The 19094-nt window shown below is 39.6% G+C and overlaps 1 protein-coding gene across 1 annotated transcript in view; it reads right to left on the reverse strand.

Annotated features, from left to right (window-relative positions):
• Positions 1–7876: 7876 nt before the first annotated feature.
• Positions 7877–19094, reverse strand: part of GLIS3 (GLIS family zinc finger 3) — a gene marked incomplete at both ends in the record, with an annotated part of 134743 nt that continues 123525 nt past the window's right edge. The window contains 3 exons of the mRNA XM_081321217.1: positions 7877–8001; positions 9501–9683; positions 17859–18004. Of these exons, the coding sequence (XP_081177343.1) occupies positions 7877–8001; positions 9501–9683; positions 17859–18004 (454 nt within the window). The remainder of the gene's footprint in view (positions 8002–9500; positions 9684–17858; positions 18005–19094) is intronic.

Here is a 19094-nt window from a genome sequence, read left to right on the forward strand (position 1 = left end):
CAATGAGACCCCCAGACCTGTGGCACGTTTTCCCAACCGCGGGGAGGAGGCGCGAATTAACCACATAGGGAAGTTAAGAATAAACCATATTCTAAGACCAAAATTAAAAATTACAGTCCATCTGCAAGGAATTCCTTGCAAAATGGAAGTTGATTCAGGGGCCTCAGTATCGATAATTTCTAATGAGACCCTTAAATATATTGAATTTAAAAGCGGCCGGAAAATTCCACTTAGTTCAACAAAAATTCAATTGGCTGATTTCCAAAAAACCCCAATAACTATTAAGGGGAAGGTCACCCTTAAGGTTAACTATAAAGGGTTTAATGGTTTCTTAGACTTATTAGTCACAGAAGGCCATAGAACTAGTTTAATCGGTCTTAATTGGTTTCCAGCCCTGGGAATTTGGGTTGGGGGAATAAATACCATTAATAATAATAAGACTCTCAAATCTGTTTGCGATGAATTCGCAGACGTATTTGATGGGTCTTTAGGGAAGTATAAAGGGCCCCCAATTAATTTTAATTTAGACCCAACAGTTAAACCTATTAGGCTTAAGGCCCGACGGGTGCCTTTCGCCCTTAAGCAAAAAATCGAGGCCGAGCTCGACAAGCTTGTAGGCCAAGGCGTATTAGAACCGGTCGAGGGTGGCTTGTGGGAAACACCAATCGTCACACCCCTTAAACCTAATGGGGATGTGAGGATTTGTGCTGATTACAAAGCCACCCTGAACCTCGGAATGAAAAAGCATGCTTACCCGGTCCCGACGGTGAAACAGGTCCTCGCCACGATCCAGGACGGCGCCATATTTGCCAAGCTCGACTTGGCGCAGGCGTATTTGCAACTTACTGTTTCCAGGGAAGCTGCTGAAGCTCAAACTATTGTCACCCACAAGGGGGCGTTCCGAGTCCACAGACTGCAATTTGGTATTGCAGCAGCTCCAGGCATCTTCCAGGAGGTGATGGAGAGGACTTTAAAGGGCATACCTGGTGTATGCCCTTACTTTGATGATGTCCTATTAGCTGGAAGAAATGAAGAAATTTTAGCTGAGCGTCTGGAACAGGTACTGGGAAGATTCAGGGAGGCTGGACTTAAATTAAAAAGGGAAAAATGCTGTATTGGAGTTAAATCCACTGAATTTTTAGGATTTAGAATAGATGAAAAAGGAATCCACCCTACAGCTGAAAAAATTAAAGCAATTGGCTCCTGAACCAAAAAATAAGGCTGAATTACAAGCCTTTTTAGGATTAGTCAATTTCTATCACACATTCTTGCCACATAAAGCTGCCATCGCGGAACCATTTTATGGGGTAACCGAGTTGTCATTCCTGAACTTCACAGGAATACGGTTATAGCTGAATTACATGAAGGTCACCCTGGGATTGTCCAGATGAAGGCATTAGCCATAAGCCATTTGTGGTGGCCGGGGCTTGACAAGGCTATAGAAGAGTGTGTTTCAGGGTGTTATCAGTGCCAGCGCTCTAGGCCTGAGCAGGCACACGTACACACGCATAAGTGGGAAATGGCCAGGAATCCATGGTCTAGGATTCACATTGATTTTGCGGGGCCATTTCAAGGTCTAACCTTCCTAGTTGTGGTGGACAGTTTCTCCCGGTGGTTGGAAGTTGTGCCTGTTACTTCATTGTCATCTAATAGAACAATACAGGTTTTAAGGGGCCTCTTTGCCACTCACGGGTTACCTGATGTGATTGTATCTGATAATGGGCCCCAATTCACCTCTGCTGAATTTCAGGGTTTCCTCAAGGCCAACTCGATTAGACATGCAACATCGGCACCCTTTCACCCTTCCACCAACGGCTTGGCTGAACGCAACGTGAGAACCACTAAAGACGCCTTGAAGCGCATCATCCGTGGCGACTGGCACCAAAGACTTGCAGACTTCTTGCTGACTCAACACACAACCCCTTGCACGGCTACTGGGAAAAGCCCTGCGGAAATGAGGTGGGGCAAACGGCTAACCACTAAATTGGACAGATTACACCCTGACAGACTACCCTCAAGTGCAGAACCGGACATTCCAAACAGGTCCTTCAACATTGGAGACTTAGTTTGGGCCAGGAATTATGGACCTGGGGACAAATGGGTGCCTGGGGTAGTCACTGACATAATGGGGCCGTTGTCTTACACCATTGAGGGGGAAGGGAATAGAGTAAGCAAAAGACATATTGATCAACTAAGAAAGAGGGTTCCCGAAAGTGTGTCAGTCAATGGAGGTCAATTTGAACACAGGGGTGATTCTGCACCTTGGTTTAACCAACATGATTCGTCAGATAGTGGGGGAGAAGTGGAAACTCAACCCAGGTTAGCTGGAGCAACTCCTCAGCATAGCCAATTTGATTGGGAGTTGGGTATTATGGACAGGCCAACAGTACCTGTACAACTACAACAGCAAGATCAACAACAACAACAGCCACATCAGCAACAGCAATCAGTTATTAGAGAATCTACAGAACCAGTAAACCAAAATTCTAGGCCCATAACTAGCAGCCAGTCTGCTAACAATGATGTAAGTTGCAAGTCCAATAGATACCCATCTAGGGTCCATAAGCCACCAAAATACTTGAGAGATTACGTCAACAAGTAACATCAACTGGGGGGGAAGGGGTGTTGTGTCAGTAACTTAGTTGTAAAAGGGTTTCTCTGAAGCGGGAAGCTCGGTTGCATTTATTGGTTAATGTTAAAATGGCGGGTAATTCCGGGCAGTGGATTGGATACAGTTCTAACGGCCCGAGTATATAAGCCAGCGTTATTCTGACAGTTGACAGTTGACATATGTGTATTAATAAACGTTCTTACTGTTAAACCTCACTGAGTCATTCGTCTGTCTGAACCTAACAGGTGTAATATGGGAGTATCGGGATGCTCCCATCACTACCTGCGCGGCCGCATTCTGCACCAGCTGGAGCCTCCGGGTGGTCTTCAAGGGCAGCCCCATGTTACCTAGTTGGGTGTAATGAAATGTCTGCAAGAAAACAACCAAGCTCAGAGCGCACCAAGGTATCAAATCTTTCCTTTCTTTCTATTTTCCTTTATCTTTCTTAATCATATAAATGAGCTAAACCAAAATCAATCCCTGTGATGAAATATAATGGTCAGGCAAACTTTATTTTTAAAAGGCAAACTTTATTTTGAAATAAAGTTTTGGAGTCAGGTTGGTGTGTTACACATTTTCAGTTTTATTTTATTGTGTTTATTATGTGCACAAACCCTTCATTTCACCTTTCATATTAAAAAGAGTTCATGAAATAAGGCAAAAAATAACTTACCATTATATGAAAATTAATTGTAACCAATCACAAAACATACATATTAATAGAAAAAGTCACACTATTTTTTTAGGGACTATAATATAAAATTAATAGATGCCAACTATAGCAAAATCAGCCGAATGTACAACATGGTATAAGAAATTCAACTCTCTATAAAAGAGCATATAAAAATATGTACAAAAAATCTAAGATCAATAGAAAACACATTCGCATATACCTTCTTCTGTTCTCAAAGTGCTTTGCATTAACAACATTATACAAGACACTTTACTTTGTGTTCAAAAACCTGTTAACATTAAAACTCATTTCTTTGATTTTATCTGTATTTTTTAAATACACATAAAAAGTGCTGGTTTTACAAGTTACAAAAAAAGCAAGTTGCTATGAAATGGCACAATCAAAACTGGGCAATAAACACAATTACATTTTTTTAAAAAAAGTTTTGTAATAATGGTATTCAACAGTACTAAAAAGGTGACATGCATATTAACTCCAGTGTATAGTTTTCCCTACCATGGACATAAATACTTTTGAAGAACAGATGGGCAGTCCCATCCCTGATTTAGCCCAGCCAGCCTGGAAAAGAAAGTTTGCTTATTTTTAAGCTTCCAAAGAACCATTAATTTCTTGCAAGAGTTTAGAGCAGCGGTCTCTGATCTTTTTGCCTCCAAGGACCGGTGGGAGGATGGTTTTGTGCTGTACCTGGGTCCTGCGCATGTACAGATGCATGGACCGGTTCCTAATGGGCCATGGACCAGTTTTGGGGATCCCTGGTTTAGAGGGTAGTAGAAAGGATGTAATACTGTAATTACAATTCAATCTTACAATGGTTTTCTTCTCATTGTTTAGATATGAATGGCTGTGCAGAAAGCGGGTACCTCTGGACTGGGTGTGGAAACTCTGCTTCCTATACAGATTAAAGTCCATGAAGGTGCGATAGGAGTTGATTGGTTGCACAACATAGCACAACTATTTCTGTAAACTACATTTATTAATATAGTGGTACTTATTAGCTGCATCTTCACACAAAAATAGTTCGCATCAAATTCCTTTATACAGGTAAGTATTTCCAACTTTCCCAAACTTAAGAGCTGCAAAATATTTGTATTATAACATGACCCCATTCTGTTTAGTGCTGTTCATCAAATAAGGGAGATCTAATTACCATGAAGAGCCCCGGTTTTGTCATCAGGTTTGGTCTTCTTACAGTATGTACTGTATTTCGCAATATCGCTACTGAAATGTGAAGTAGACTTGTTAATTTGATGCAGGGAAGGCAAAGGGTTTCTAGTGAAAATGAAACATTCTTTATAAGCATGGTGAGTTCCATAGCACATTTTAACTTTTTACCAAAGAACATCTGCACTAATTTGTTCTTAATGAATCTCAAGAAACCTAAGCCAAATTCTTGTAAAATTAGCAAGACTTCATTTGGGTGGCCCACAAATAGGATTTCCTTTTAACCTTGAATTCTGAGATGTGAGGCTTGTTCACACTTTTCAGAATTCGAGGTTAGAGGAAATCCTGTTTGTGGCCACCCAAATGAAGCCTTGCTTATGTCCCTGGATGGGATCAGATTGCTTGGAGGTGGGAGGGGACTGGATCTTTCTGGACAGGACTTTTGGGTATGCTGCTTTCAGTGCCAATGAAAAGGGCTTGAGCAAGGTCGAAAGGTGGAGAGAAACGGGGGGAAACAGGCTCTCTAATAAAAACTGACCTTCCATGTATCCCTGTGCTCCATTTTTCTGACAAAAAGAGTTCTTACAACAGGGGTGTCAAACTCAGTTTCATTGAGGGCCGCATCAGCATTGCGGTTGCCCTCAGGGGGCTGGGTGGGTATGGCATGGGTGGGCGTGGCCTACTGGGTGGGCGTGGCTAGTGGGCGTGGCCAGCTCTACATCGTTGGTATCAAGGGTGCCTATGGGGGCCTGGGCAGGAGTGGGACAGATCTGAGGGTCTCTGGCAGAAGGAGGGTCTCTGGGCCAGGGCCAATGCAGTGGAGGCCGTTCACTCACTGTTTCCAGGATGGCTTCGCGGGCCACATGAAACCACTTCGCGGGCCGGATCCGGCCCCCGGGCCTTGTGTTTGACATGTCTGTCTTACAAGAAAGGAAGTCCTATTTTCAGTGGCATTTAATGCAAGTATAAGTATTTCTTTTCAATAAAAGCAAAAAAGCTCCTTTTCTTACCAGGTGCAGCTCGTATTGTTAAACTACCAAGAATAAATAGTCTTTGGGGACCATAGAGCATTTTTCAAAAATTAAAACCAAGACGTAATAAAATCTGAGAAGGACCACTTCATTTTTAAACTGTAAGCCTAACTCTAAAGATTCAGCTATGTAGCATGTTCTCTCTCCCTCCTTCTTTTCCCCCCTCTCTCATCTATACCTATTTTGTATACCCATTTTCAATCCTCCCCATAATGTGAGCTGCTGCAAGAATCTACAGGCACTTTCTCATTAAATAAATGGAAGAGAGCCTGAACTCCATCCTCCAGATGGCTTTGGCACTGTTACTGTTACTTTTATAGAAATAATCCAGCCTCTTCATCACTAGATATAAAATCTTTTTATCCTGCAGAGGATGACAATAAAGTGCAATCAAAATCTGATTCAGCAAGGGGATCCCCACACAGATTTCTTTTGCTGGAATAGAATAAACATACTTTGCTTTTATACTAGTAGTGAATATTTTAAAATGTGGCTACACTGTACCCATAAGTTCACAAAGCACCTTAATAAATGTAAATATAATTCAGTATCAGGATTTTGGAAGCTTGAATGATGATTTTAGAAACTTTCTACTCATTCTGACTATAGTTTATGTACAATAATTCCTTTGGCTGACATCTTCACAGATTTTTTTTTTCTTTAGCAATAACAGATCATTACCAAAGACCATGCGGAGTGAGAAATTCTTCAAATGATTTGGCCACAATATGACTAAACAAGCCACAAGTAAATAATGAATAAAGAAGGCTGCTGTTTGAATTACATGACTCTGTATCTATGACAAAGACCACACCTTGAAAGGGAAATCCACATTTCACTTCCCAAACACATTCAAAAACAACACAAAACGTTTTGCAATGGAGTTAATACCTGATGTGCTAACTGTTTTTAGCAAAAAGATGACAGAAAATAGAAAAAAAACATCAGATTTATATATTAGCATACAGTATGTGCAATATTAATGTGGGGAAAATAAACTTTTAAAATAGATGATGAATAAAGTACAAAAGAACTCTCACAAATGTACAAAATTTCTGAATGTAACTATGTGTGACCTCAAAGATCTGAAGTGACCTGCTAGGCCAGGGGTCTCCAAACGTGGCCCTTTTATGACTTGTGGACTTCAACTCCCAGAATTCCTCAGCCAACGTGACTGGCTGAGGAATTCTGGGAGTTGAAGTCCACAAGTCATAAAAGGGCCAAGTCTGAAGACCCTTGTGCTAGGCTGATATGTTTTCGATCAGAACTTCAAATTTGGGAGAGGATATTAATTCTTCTTCTTCAGTGGAAATCCTGAGTTTCCTCCCAATCTCTGTTCCTGTATTTGGTCCTCCATTTGACTGGTACAATGAGGGTAGCAGAGAGGAAAGATAAACTCAGTTTCAGTGGGAGGACTGATAGAAAGGGGAGAATTGGATTCCTCTCCCCTGCAACACGGCACTAATTCAGATCACTGCCCCACCCTATCTGCAACCTGGCCTTTAAAAACATGAGCCTGGCAGGTCACCCACTTTATGGACAAATTGTTCCCAAAATATGCAGGGGAGGTGCATGTGGAAATGCTGAAGCTCACTTCTCTGATTCTGTATGGAAGGTACTCTTATCTTTCTCACATGCGTATCAAACACTGTGAAAGTTATCAAAATGGCACGAATTATTTACTAGCGCTAATGGAGAATATCTGTTCTAAATCTGTATATCTGCGTTTTAAAATTTTCCACAGAGAATTCATCACATGAAACATAAACATTAAATTATAACGCATAAATCCAGTAGAATAAATTCTCTTCAAGTGAGCACGGCTAAAAAAAAATCACCAGCACACACCTCTTTAAGCTAACTGTTAATACTGGATGCTGAAAAGAAGATCCAATTGTACTGTTGTCACCAGTATCATATCACAAAACATACGTTCCCTTTTCACCCTCCATCCTATGAGTTTATGTGCTTAGATTTCAAAGCACTGCAAGAGGGGTTCTTTATTTTAGAAATCTGCTTTTGTGAGAAGTTTATTGTTGTTGACCATTTTTTGAGTTCCTCCAAGAGAGGTTTAAAAAGTAAAAATCCCAACAATTTGTTTAAAAATATACTAAGCAGTGCAGTAATCATTTTCTTTTGGGAATGGTTATGCAACAGAAAAGGCCAAATTAAAGAGCAATTGCTCACATTTGGCAAATACACGTCAACCAACATCTTGCAACACCTTATATTAGCTGCAGCTGTGAAGTTGGGAATCTTTCTAGTGATGTTTTCTTTATTTCTTGAGCAAGCAGTTTCAAAGTTGTGCTGAGCAACAGAAGATAATCTTTAGTAGGCTGAATGGTTGAGATGATATGCAGACCTGTGGTCTATGCTTCCTCAGCCTTCCATATAAAGTGAAGACAGTTGACTAGGACAACGATCCACAGCATTTATATGGAGGAAACTTGCATCTTCCACCCCACTGCGCAGTGAGTCACCAAAGGCCATTGGAAAATCATAAACTGGAGGAAAATGAAGACATTTAGACATTAGTCAAACTTAATTTGAAAAACTCAGAAAAAAACGGCAGCTTAGCATGAATCACAAGCAAGTGTGGGATTCCTTAGGCATATTTGGAGATCTAATATGTGTTAGGTGAGAAAGGGATGTTAAGAGAAGAAACACTGTCAGAACTGAAGGAGGAAAAGTGTTTTGTCAGTGATTTGAAACAGAGATTGGACAGGGGATGGAGGAACAGATGAAGCCTCTGCTTTCTGTTTCGCTGCTCTAACTTCAACTGATGTTTAGTTTTTTTTCTGTACCTGCTCCTTCTCTGTTTAGCAAATTGGAGCTCTATTGTTCATGTTAAAATTTCCTATATTTCCCTCTGTCTAAGCCTATGGAAGTCTTGAGAATACTAGGAAAGGTTATTAATAAAATGAATGCATATATGTTTCATCTTTAATAGAACCGTGAAGAGAAAATTGCAAGTGACAGTGACAGGTATGGCTTCAGAACACTCTGCCCTGAATTTGCTGTGTGATCGGAAGAAAGCTACTCTCTGTCAGCCTCAATTAATGCATCTATAGTAGAGAGAATGAAATCAATTTGTCTTACAAAGAAGTAAGAATAAACATTAGAAGTATTAAATGTAAATATAGAATCAAGATATTTAGTTATTAATAGTATTTATCAAGTGTCTTTTTCTATTGGTTCTCATAAATATCCCTGCTACCTGATGTTTGAAAGATAGTGACTGTGTCAATTCATAAACATTATACATTTGGGACCAATCTTAAAATATGGAGGCTGCCTTTAGTCTGTTGGATGCCTTTTTAAAAACCAGAAGAAAGGATACCAGCTGCTGTGATGTGATGAATGTACAAATAGAAAATCTCATCTAGCCTCTCATTTATTTATTTTCCATCATAATGTTCACAGTAAACACAAGAACCTGGTTTAAAGTCTATAAGGCTTCAAGCATCTTGAGGGCCACTATGCTAGCCATAAAGTTCCTATAGGGCAGGGGTCTTCAAACTTGGCCCTTTTATGACTTGTGGACTTCAACTCCCAGAATTCCTCAGCCAGCATGCCTGGCTAAGGAATTCTGGGAGTTGAAGTCCACAAGTCATAAAAGAGCCAAGTTTGAAGACCCCTGCTATAGGGCGATACCGAATTATCATAGGACATGATATAATGTTCAGTATAAACTATGATCTATATTCAGTGTAAGGAATTATTTCCATTTGAGATATAAATGATAAGATGGAAATATGGAAATAAAGCAATATCCTACAACTTAAAATAATGTGAGAAGTGATTTTGTTCTCAACTAAAACTGAATCACGTTTCTAATGATGAAGGCTCTGGAGCTAGGTAGTTGTATATCTTGTTACCAACTGGAAAAAAAGTCAATTCATAATTTAATCACATCTGTCTCCAGAAATTGTTTACGAAACCACTAATGTATAAGAGAACGTGTATTGTAAATAACACTATCACAATATTATAATTGTCATACCTGTAATACCAGAATGTGCTGAAAATGCTTTGTGGAAAACATCAAAACCCGCCTGACCCATAGATGTAGGTACCAAACAATCTTCAAAAGGAGGGACCATGTTACAAGTTCCAATGTGTTGTATATTTCTCTGATTGTCAGTATAATGAGGCGAGCAGAAAGTTTGTAGTTGCCCATAAACTCCTAAAAATAAGGTAACAAGGTAACAAAGGTGTTTAAATAATGCATTTACATTCAAACCAATGTATTCATTTGATTTTACATTTTCAAGCACACTGTTTCCTGCTATTTTGAATATTTGCTAGGGCCTAATTCATGTGCCATCATAGCAAAGAGAATATATTTAGTGCTATTCTTTATAACTTTTTTTAACAACATGAATAAAATTCACATTTGGGATGTGCAAATATGTATGTGCATTAAAATCCTAAAAACACGACTGTAATATTTATAATCTTAAATGTAGTTGGAAAATAGCAATTCAGAAAGAATATCTAAGTATGGTCACATATTCATAAGTTACATTATTATTTGGGGAACTGAAGGAATTGCTCAATTACTTAATTTTTGTAAAAAAAATTGATGATCTTGCATAAATACATCCTATTGCCAAATCATTTGGGGTTCAAGAAAAATATTGTTAAAACTCCTACTTTGGGAATGAGCTTGGCCCTTTCTCAACTTAGCTCATGGTCAACCGTCTTCAGGCACCACTAAGACTCAGTTGTAAACTTGAACAGTGTGGCTATTATTTGTTGGAACACTCTAGTAAACTCTTATTTCACATAGACTTTTGTATAGTGGACTTCAGATATCATGGGGAAAAATATCTGGATCTGAAGATTGCTTGGGAAAGGAAAAGAGTTATGGTCCTGATTTCTTAACACCTTTCTCTAAAAACTACTTTGTATCCTGGCTGGCCTTTTTCATGCCTTCCTGCCAATAGATAGATTCTATTATCTTGATAACTTCTCTTAAAGAATCTATTGCAGACATGTCAAACACAAGGCCCGGGGGCCAGATCCGGCCCGCAAAGTGGTTTCATGTGGCCTGCGAAGCCATCCTGGAAACAGTGAGGGAACGGCCCCCACTGCCTTGGCCCTGGCCCAGAGACCCTCCTTTTGCCAGAGACCCTCAGATCTGTCCCACTCCTGCCCCGGCCCCCATAGGCACCCTTGATGCGAACGATGTAGAGCTGGCCACGCCCACCCAGTAGGCCATACACACTCTAGCCACGCCCACCCAGTAGGCCACACCTACCCAGTAGGCCACACCCACCCAGGCCATACCCACCCAGCCCCCGGAGGGCAACCGCAATGCTGATGCGGCCCTCAATGAAATTGAGTTTGACACCCCTGATCTATTGCATGGAAATGTCAATGGACAACAAAATCAAGCCAGAGGGAAAAATGAATGGAATTGAATGACAGCATAAAGATTCAGAATGCAGCAACTAGTTAAGACAAGCAGCCATTAAAACTTTAAGCATATGAGCTGAGGCCTACTCTGTTACTTCACAGCAACCTTCTGAGGACAACGTAAATTATGCATTTTGTCAGAATTAATGCCCCTCTAATATTGAATTAAACTTCCGGCAGGTTTCCACTTACTTTTTTAGAAGAGGATGATATATACACAGTATGAAAAGTCGCCTCTCGATAACACTTCACATCCTGACTAAGAAATCAATGTTTTGTTTTATGGTATTTCCCTTATTTAGGGAACTGACATTGTTATTGTATTAGATAAGATAGAAGTTCACTTGCTCATTTTAAGTAATCACCCATTTAAACTTACCCTTGTAAAAAAATTATTTCGTGCCATTATTTTACCTGATTTACAAGGCAAAACCCAGGCACAGGCATTAGTGAGGCTGCAAGTAAACATTTATGTCCCAAAAATCAAAATAAAATTTTGTTTCATTTTTACAGGTGAAAAATAGGCTTCCCCCCAAGTGATGCAGTCAAAAATCAATGATTTTCAGATTGAAAAGAAACATAAATGCAGTCTGTGTGTGAAAGAGAGAGAGAGAGAGAGAGAGAGAGAGAGAGAGAGAGAGAGAGAGAGAGAGAGAGAGAGAGAGAGAGAGAGAGAGAGAGAATGAGAATCATACAGTCAAGTAAAGCCGTAGAATGTATACTAGCTGAGTATTCTATGAGTATTCTCCAAAATTAGGTGGGGATCCTTGCATATCAAAGGACAATGCTTAAAAGTTTCTATCCACTGACCATTCATAAATCTTTTCAATATCTATATTTGAAAGAATATACATTCTAATCAACATACTGCCTCTCTCATATAACATAATATTGGATCTAGTGGAGTTATTCTTTCATTTAACCCTTAAGGATGTTGTTAGGGTGAAGAATTGACAGGCAAGAATGGACTCAGTCTATTCTTTTGTCAATAACAAAATAGTCAAGTTTGAATGAACTCAAAACTTGTAACACCAGGCAATTTTAGTTAAACTTATTTCTAAGCTATCTTCTACTGCAGAGCACACCTTGGGAACTTTGTACTGAAAAGCCTTGCACAGATAAAAGAACAAATGAAAACATTTAAAAATGTTTTTTTTGAATAATCAGTAACCAGGTTTCCATTTACCAATATAAACTTTAGGTGCCTTGTGATGCAAGAATAAGGCATATATAAAGTGTACAAGCAAATATCATCCTTAGCAAGCTAGAAAAAAAAATCCTTAAGTAAATGCCATCATGCGCCATGCCGTATCAAGTGAATAAGAGCTAGAATGGGAAACAGAGATTATATGGGCTGGAAAATTGTTGGTCTTGCTGCAGTGGAATAGAAGGGAAGCAGCAGAGAACAGCTATGTTGACCTTTGCAAAAGTTGATCTCTTCTCTTGATTTCTACAATTTCTACAATTGTGAAGATGACTGCATTACTAGAAATGCAGTATCTCCTGAACTGTTCTCACTTTGGATTCTGAAAAAAAAACAGCCATATCCCTGGAAGGAGGAATAATTGGTTTGGTCTGTATTTCATTGCATGCTTACCTAAGTCATACTTCTCAGTCTAAAGACAAGCCAGAATTCAATTGTAGGTTGTTCTACATTTCTTAATTATTGCAATTCAACATGTATAAAACCATGTGCAGAAAAACACATTGTATAAAAACATATGGATCTTTCTATGGAGATTCACAGTCTTGCAGGTCAGAGTCTGTGTCGTCACGATCACCTGAGTAGTGCAAATGGTTGTGGAGGCTTCTTGGAACTACTGAAAGGACTGAGCTGTAGATAGATGAAGTCATATCCCTCCCCCTATGTTGAGAGAGGGCTGTTCAATTTTGACATAGATGGCCTATGAAAATTGAACAGCCCTCTCTCAACAGAGGGGGAGGGATATGACATCATCTATCTCCAGTCTGATGACACAGATAAGCTTCCAGGTGGCCTCAACGACTCTCTAAGAGAATGCAAATGACCAGCTCTCTGCAAGGAGTATAAATCCTTCCATTCCCCACCATCCAGTCAGAGCTGAAGAAGCTTCTTGGATGAGAAGTGAAACATCTTCGAAGAAATACAAAAAAGTCCAGTTGTCTCGTGAAAAAGCCCCTTTGGGGAGAAATATGGATCTATGAATTAAACTTAAAATAGTATGTGCATCAGAGGAAATGTATAGGAAAAATGTAAAAAAGAAAAAAAGCAGATTACTAAGAAAGGCAGAAATAGATAGGCTAACTTAAGACCCAGACTCAGCATAGTTAAACTTTATTTTCCTTAATTCCAGTTAGTAGGGCAGCCCACATTAAATCATAAAAAGACATCCAGAAACACACTTGCAGCCCATGCCAGGGGGACATCTATCATGGGCACACCAAGGCAAACCCATCATTGCCCAGGCTGCGTTCTGGACCAGCTGAAGCTTCTGAATGGTATTCATGGACAGCTTCTTGTGCAGCCACTGTAGTAATTGAGCACTGAGGAGACTGGGGCATAGGGGCCTTCTGATACAGGTAGGGGTGCACCAGGTAGAGCTGTGCAAAGTTCCCCTTGGCTACACCTGCTCTTTCAGAAGGAGTTTTGAGTCTAAGAGGATCCTCAGGTTGCCCACCACTCTTGAATGGGGAAGTGTTGTACAAGAATATGGATGAAAAATCCTCAGTTCCAACTGATTTCCACAAATAGAATTGAGTCAGATGTAGTTCCTCCCCATCTAGGCCCACACAGCTTTGGGAAAAGAGATTCATTTGGCAGAGATTCAGACTCCGAGTTTACCAGCCTTCCTGATTTGGGGGTCATTGTTTAAGCTGCAATTGGCTTCCAGAACTTTGACCAAAATATAATCTCCCTGAGAAACATTTTTCATGTTTTGTAATATACTTAAAAGTTTGACTAAGGTCATTTCCTCCACAGAGATATAGCAGGTTCTAGCATTACATAGCCATTAATGCCTCTTATATTGGTACAATGTTATCTTGACAATGTTATCTCTTATATTGGTACAATGTTATCAGAATATGCTTATTCTGATATGGAAATCAAACTCAAAATGTTGGCAACAAGGTGGGATGTACATTTAACAAATACCTTCCATGTGTTTGATTACACTTTATCGTGTTTATTTTGCACATATAGAAGTAGTAAATGTCAATAAGCACATGAGAGAGAGAGAGAGAGAGAGAGAGAGAGAGAGAGAGAGAGAGAGAGAGAGAGAGAGAGAGAGAGAGGGAGAACAATTAGGTACAAAAGCATACTTTTTTTCCCTTTTTTTATTACCCAATCCCCATGTTTTGGGTAAGATATATTCTTTTTAAAATCTGGGATCTCTCTCTCTCTCTCTCTCTCTCTCTCTCTCTCTCTCTCTCTCTGCATTATGATGATTAAAATATTTTGTTTTAAATACTTTCAAGTTTATTTAGCTATAGAACAGAAGTGTTAAACTACCGGCCCACAGGCTGGATGCATTACGTGGAAGCCGTGCCCACCCCATTGCTGGCAATGGCAAAACTGTCCCAATACATCACGTGACGTTGCGAGTTTGACGTGTCTGCTATAGAATATTCAGCAATTCGATACAGGATTATTCACCATTATTTTTTTAAAATAGTTTACTTCTTCATAAACTAGCAAATGGACTCCAAGGTAACATTAAGGAAAGTTATTCTACTTCAAATTACCGGTATAAATGCAATCCTGTGATGTTCACTCAGAAACAACTTTAAAGAAGCTTAGGAATCTTCTGTGCTAAGAAAATTGTTGACGTGTCTAAAGCAGAGCAACCAAACAATGAAGCAGCCTAATATTTGTGGGAGAGTACAACTCAAATTTAAGGAATATAATTTTAGTATTTATTATATCATTCTAGCAAACCTTTGTTAAACAAGGTGGGGAATTCATGCAAAGCATGGCTTCTGGGATTCATTTCAACCCCTTTACCAGCCATACCAATACAAGGAGCCTGTAATGTCTTCTGTGGAACTACGTAATGAGTTTTGTCTGTACGTGCATGTGCATAATATGCACGCTGGGAAGCCCAGGACAGACTGCCTATGACCCACAGAAGAGCTGCTATTAAGAGGCCCTATTCTGTTCTGCTATGGAGCATTATGCTGCTGACAGACAGATGGAGTCCTGACCCTCTTTATATAATTTTCATACATTTCTTTGGGTTGGAAAGAATAAAAAGCATATTAACCTTTTTCTTGCTTCAATTATCCTACATGCACACTTCTAATAATAAAATAATTGCATTCAAATGTCAGTCGTTGCAATTGGTGTCTGATTTCGTAAAAGAGATTTCATAGAGGATAGAAAAACAAAGACATTCAAGGGATATGCAAGAGAACTGTAATTCTGGATTTGTTCAGGAAGAAGAAATTCACCCTTGATTTAAGATGATAATATTGTAGTGATTAGCCACGAAAGGATATTTCTTCACTGTCTAGACAGTTTAATATATATGTGAAATCTACTTAAAAGTAGAAGACCCCTGCTTTTTGTTGGACTGGAGGCAGGAAAAAACAGTACGACAATTTGAAAGAAGAAATCTGGGAAGAAAAAGTCCACCTAATTCTGGAAATAGGGTAGAGAATGAATTGCACTGAAGTTTCATCTTAGAACAGTTTAAAGAAACAGAAAGTCTCACTCACTCACTCACACCCAAGCACACATAAAGAGACAGACAGACAGACAAAACTCAACCTCAGAACAGCAAGATTCTCTGTCCTTTTTAAGTCCCAAAAGTTTTGTTTAACTGAAGAATATCCTTTTTGCTTGGAAAAGTTATTGAGCAAATTCTAATACTGACTCCAGATACATTTTGCAATTCCTTCTGAAACTCTCAGGTGAAAGGAAGAACAGAATACACTCATCTTCAGTATACTTTAATCTTGGGGTATGTATTACCAAATGTGGATTTAAGGAAGGTAGTTTCCCTTGAAAACTGAAATATGTTGACAAGTTTGATTTCCTCTAAACCCTCTCCTTCTCTGGGACTAACTTCGAGTAACTAAACTATTTCCGTAAAATTTCCTTTCCTGGAAAACTTTATCATTATTGCTTTTTCTAGGCACACTCAGAGAGAATTCCAGGGATCTGAACTGGCAATGGCCTACACTTTGGCAGAACAAAACCCAACCTGTAATGCAAATTGGTTTTTCTAGTGAGTGAAATAAATTGATTATCTCCCAATACATTCTATATTCCATGACATTAGGTAAAGTTAAGTTTTCCTCAGTCCAATTACCTTTTTTAAACAATGAGCCTTTCTTCACCTAGAGAATGGAATTGCACTAGCTTGCCATACCACCTATCAGATTTTATAGGATAAAATCAAATCAGAACAGGAGAACCCTTTTAGGTTTCAGACTAAGTGGGTGACTATTTATGTTCAATTTCAGAAAAATGGTGTCCCTTAAGCAGAGACTTCAATGTGTACTGCTTCAACACTCACTCCACAGGCAACACGTAGATCACCCTCCCCCCCCACACCCACACCCTGCACAAACACCACATTCTTTTTATAATTTCAGTGAAACACCTGTGTAAATTTAAAGGCTAACCTGACCTCACTCTGAATAAATCAATATTTCAAGTACTTCTTAAGACCATTTTCCACACATCCTGATTAAAGACTAGTAATGAAGATTGGCATCTTTCGGTGAACATATTGGACCTGGAGTTTGGAGAAACAAGACTGTCTGGAATCTCCTACAACTGTTCTATGTCATCATTCAGGGCTTAAGTCCTTTTTCCCTTCCAGAGAAGGCAATGGGAGATACTTCGGCTGTATGTTGCCGTTACTTGGAAGAAATCTCTCAGAGTGTGAACACACAACCACAGGGAAGATGCCATCAGAGCTACCAAGAGTGGTAGCTCCCCACAGTCATGTGATCCAAATTCAGGCTTTGGCATCATCCAGCTTGTGTTTACAGTGGTCGCAGCATCCCAGGGCCGCATCGCCATTTGTGACCTTCCCCGCTGGCTTCTAACAAGCAAGTCAATGTGGGAAGCCAGACTTCCTTAAGATAAAAGGTAAAGGTTCCCCCGCACATGCGTGCTAGTCGTTTCCAACTCTAGGGGGCGGTGCTCATCTCCGTTTCAAAGCCGAAGAGCCAGCGCTTGTCTGAGGACATCTCCGTGGTCATTTGGCCGGCATGACTAGACGCCAAAGGCGCATGGAATGCTGTTACCTTCCCACCATAGTGGTCCTTATTTTTATACTTGCATTTTTACATGCTTTCGAACTGCTAGGTTGGCAAAAGCTGGGACGAGTAACAGGCACTCAACTCTGCTACGCGGCACTCTGGATTCGACCCGCCAAACTGCCGACCTTCTGATCGACAAGCTCAGCGTCCTAACCCACTGAGCCACCGCATCCCTCCTTAAGGACTATATGATTCACTTAATAATTGTGGTGATTTGCTTAAAAAACCATGGCAAAAAAAGATTGTAAACATGAGGTGAGACTCACTTAGCAACTGCCTTGCTTAGCAATGGAAACTCTGATCTCAACTGTGGTTGTAATACGAGGACTATCTGTACTCCAAAAGAAGGCAAACTCAGCCTAGAAGAAACGGAAAGAGAAAGGCTGGTCCCACCCTCTCCCCCCAAAGTAAAAGTCCATTCTTCAGCAATGTTTTTCCAACCCTCCCAGAACAAAATGCTGAGGGAAAATCATTGAAATCTTCCAGAAGTTATGTTTTTACCTTTACTTAATTTTCTTGGTTTTTTTTTATATTGGTTGCAATGCAACTTATACATCTGGAGCATTCAGAGGCCCACAGCGATTCCTTTGACATCTTATACCTTGCGGCACTGCAGGGAAGGAACTGCTTTTCATTTTATCTCCTCCGTACGAATAACAGAATGTGTTAAGGTAGCTTTCTGTCTTACCTTGGATTTGGATGCTGTTTGGCTGGAAAGAAGGATTGCTCAGTGAATCATTCGTCTTCAAATGCACTTCTCCAAATTGCTGGGTTGTTGAAGGCTGCGATGTTCTTTTCTGCATGAAAGGAGGGGGAGGAGGAATTCTCCCATGGCTTATAGGGTGAGGGGAAAAAAGGAACAGAAGAAAACCTGAGATATTAAGAAAGAATACACTATGAACGGTAGTCAGGTGTCTTGCTCAAAAGATAATATTTACTTAAAGTTTTTAATATATTCTCCCAGTGTCACAGTGCAGGGAAAAATATTTTTTAAAAAGTGCTAAGTTCTCAAATATTAGTATGTATAGTGCCTCAGAGCAAGGAAACTAAGACCTTTCATTTTATTTATTAAAGGAAATCGTATTTTACAAGGCATATGTTTAAAATGGTTGGGTATCTACCTTCTCCTCCAAATATTACATGGTGGAATTGATTGGCTGCATGGAAAAATGCTGAGAAGGAAGAGAAGGCCACACCATTGACAGTAGAGCAGAGCACAAGGGGAAATGGAGGCTGTGAAGCTTTCCCTATAAACCAATGTTCATTTTGCAAACATGGCCGAGAAGAGCTAAATCCTCAGGAAAAACTCATATATTTTTTTACTGCTGTGAGTAGAGAAATGTCAAATCCTTAGTTTTGATCTTCACTTAGCTTTAGAATGTACATCTTGCCTTCCAGTGCTTTGACCAAGAAGCTAAGATCTCAATTAGCTTGTACAAATACACAATTATACATCTACTTTAACTGCATTCATACAATCATTTGTTAGCTTTGAGGGATCAGGATACTGCAGATAGATTGTTTTCTTGTCTAAACTTCTAGAACTTCTTTTCAGTCTAATAGCTGAACATTTTCTTTTAAGTTGTTTTGTTTTTTTGGTTTTTTTGCAAAATTTACCTGTGTTCATGATGAATAGCTGTAACTGTCACCCAGTAACAGACAAAACAAACTCTTCCACAAACTATTGTGCAGTTAGATCTTTTAATCTAAGAAAGCCTTCCAATTGATTGTAGCGCATTTTGTATTGCCAGACAAGTCTCCTTTCTTATAGACTTTAGTGGATGTTTTTTTTAATGATTTATGAATTGCTTCATGAATTCCTGAGTTACTCCAGTTGGTGACTATAGCATTACTTATATTGCCTACCCCTCTTACAAAAGAGATACTTGGCCTTATTTCAACCAAGATCTCTGCCTAAATAAAT

This window comes from Vipera berus (genome assembly GCF_964194415.1).
Source record: "Vipera berus genome assembly, chromosome: 2".
In the NCBI taxonomy this organism is placed as follows: Eukaryota; Metazoa; Chordata; class Lepidosauria; order Squamata; family Viperidae; genus Vipera; species Vipera berus.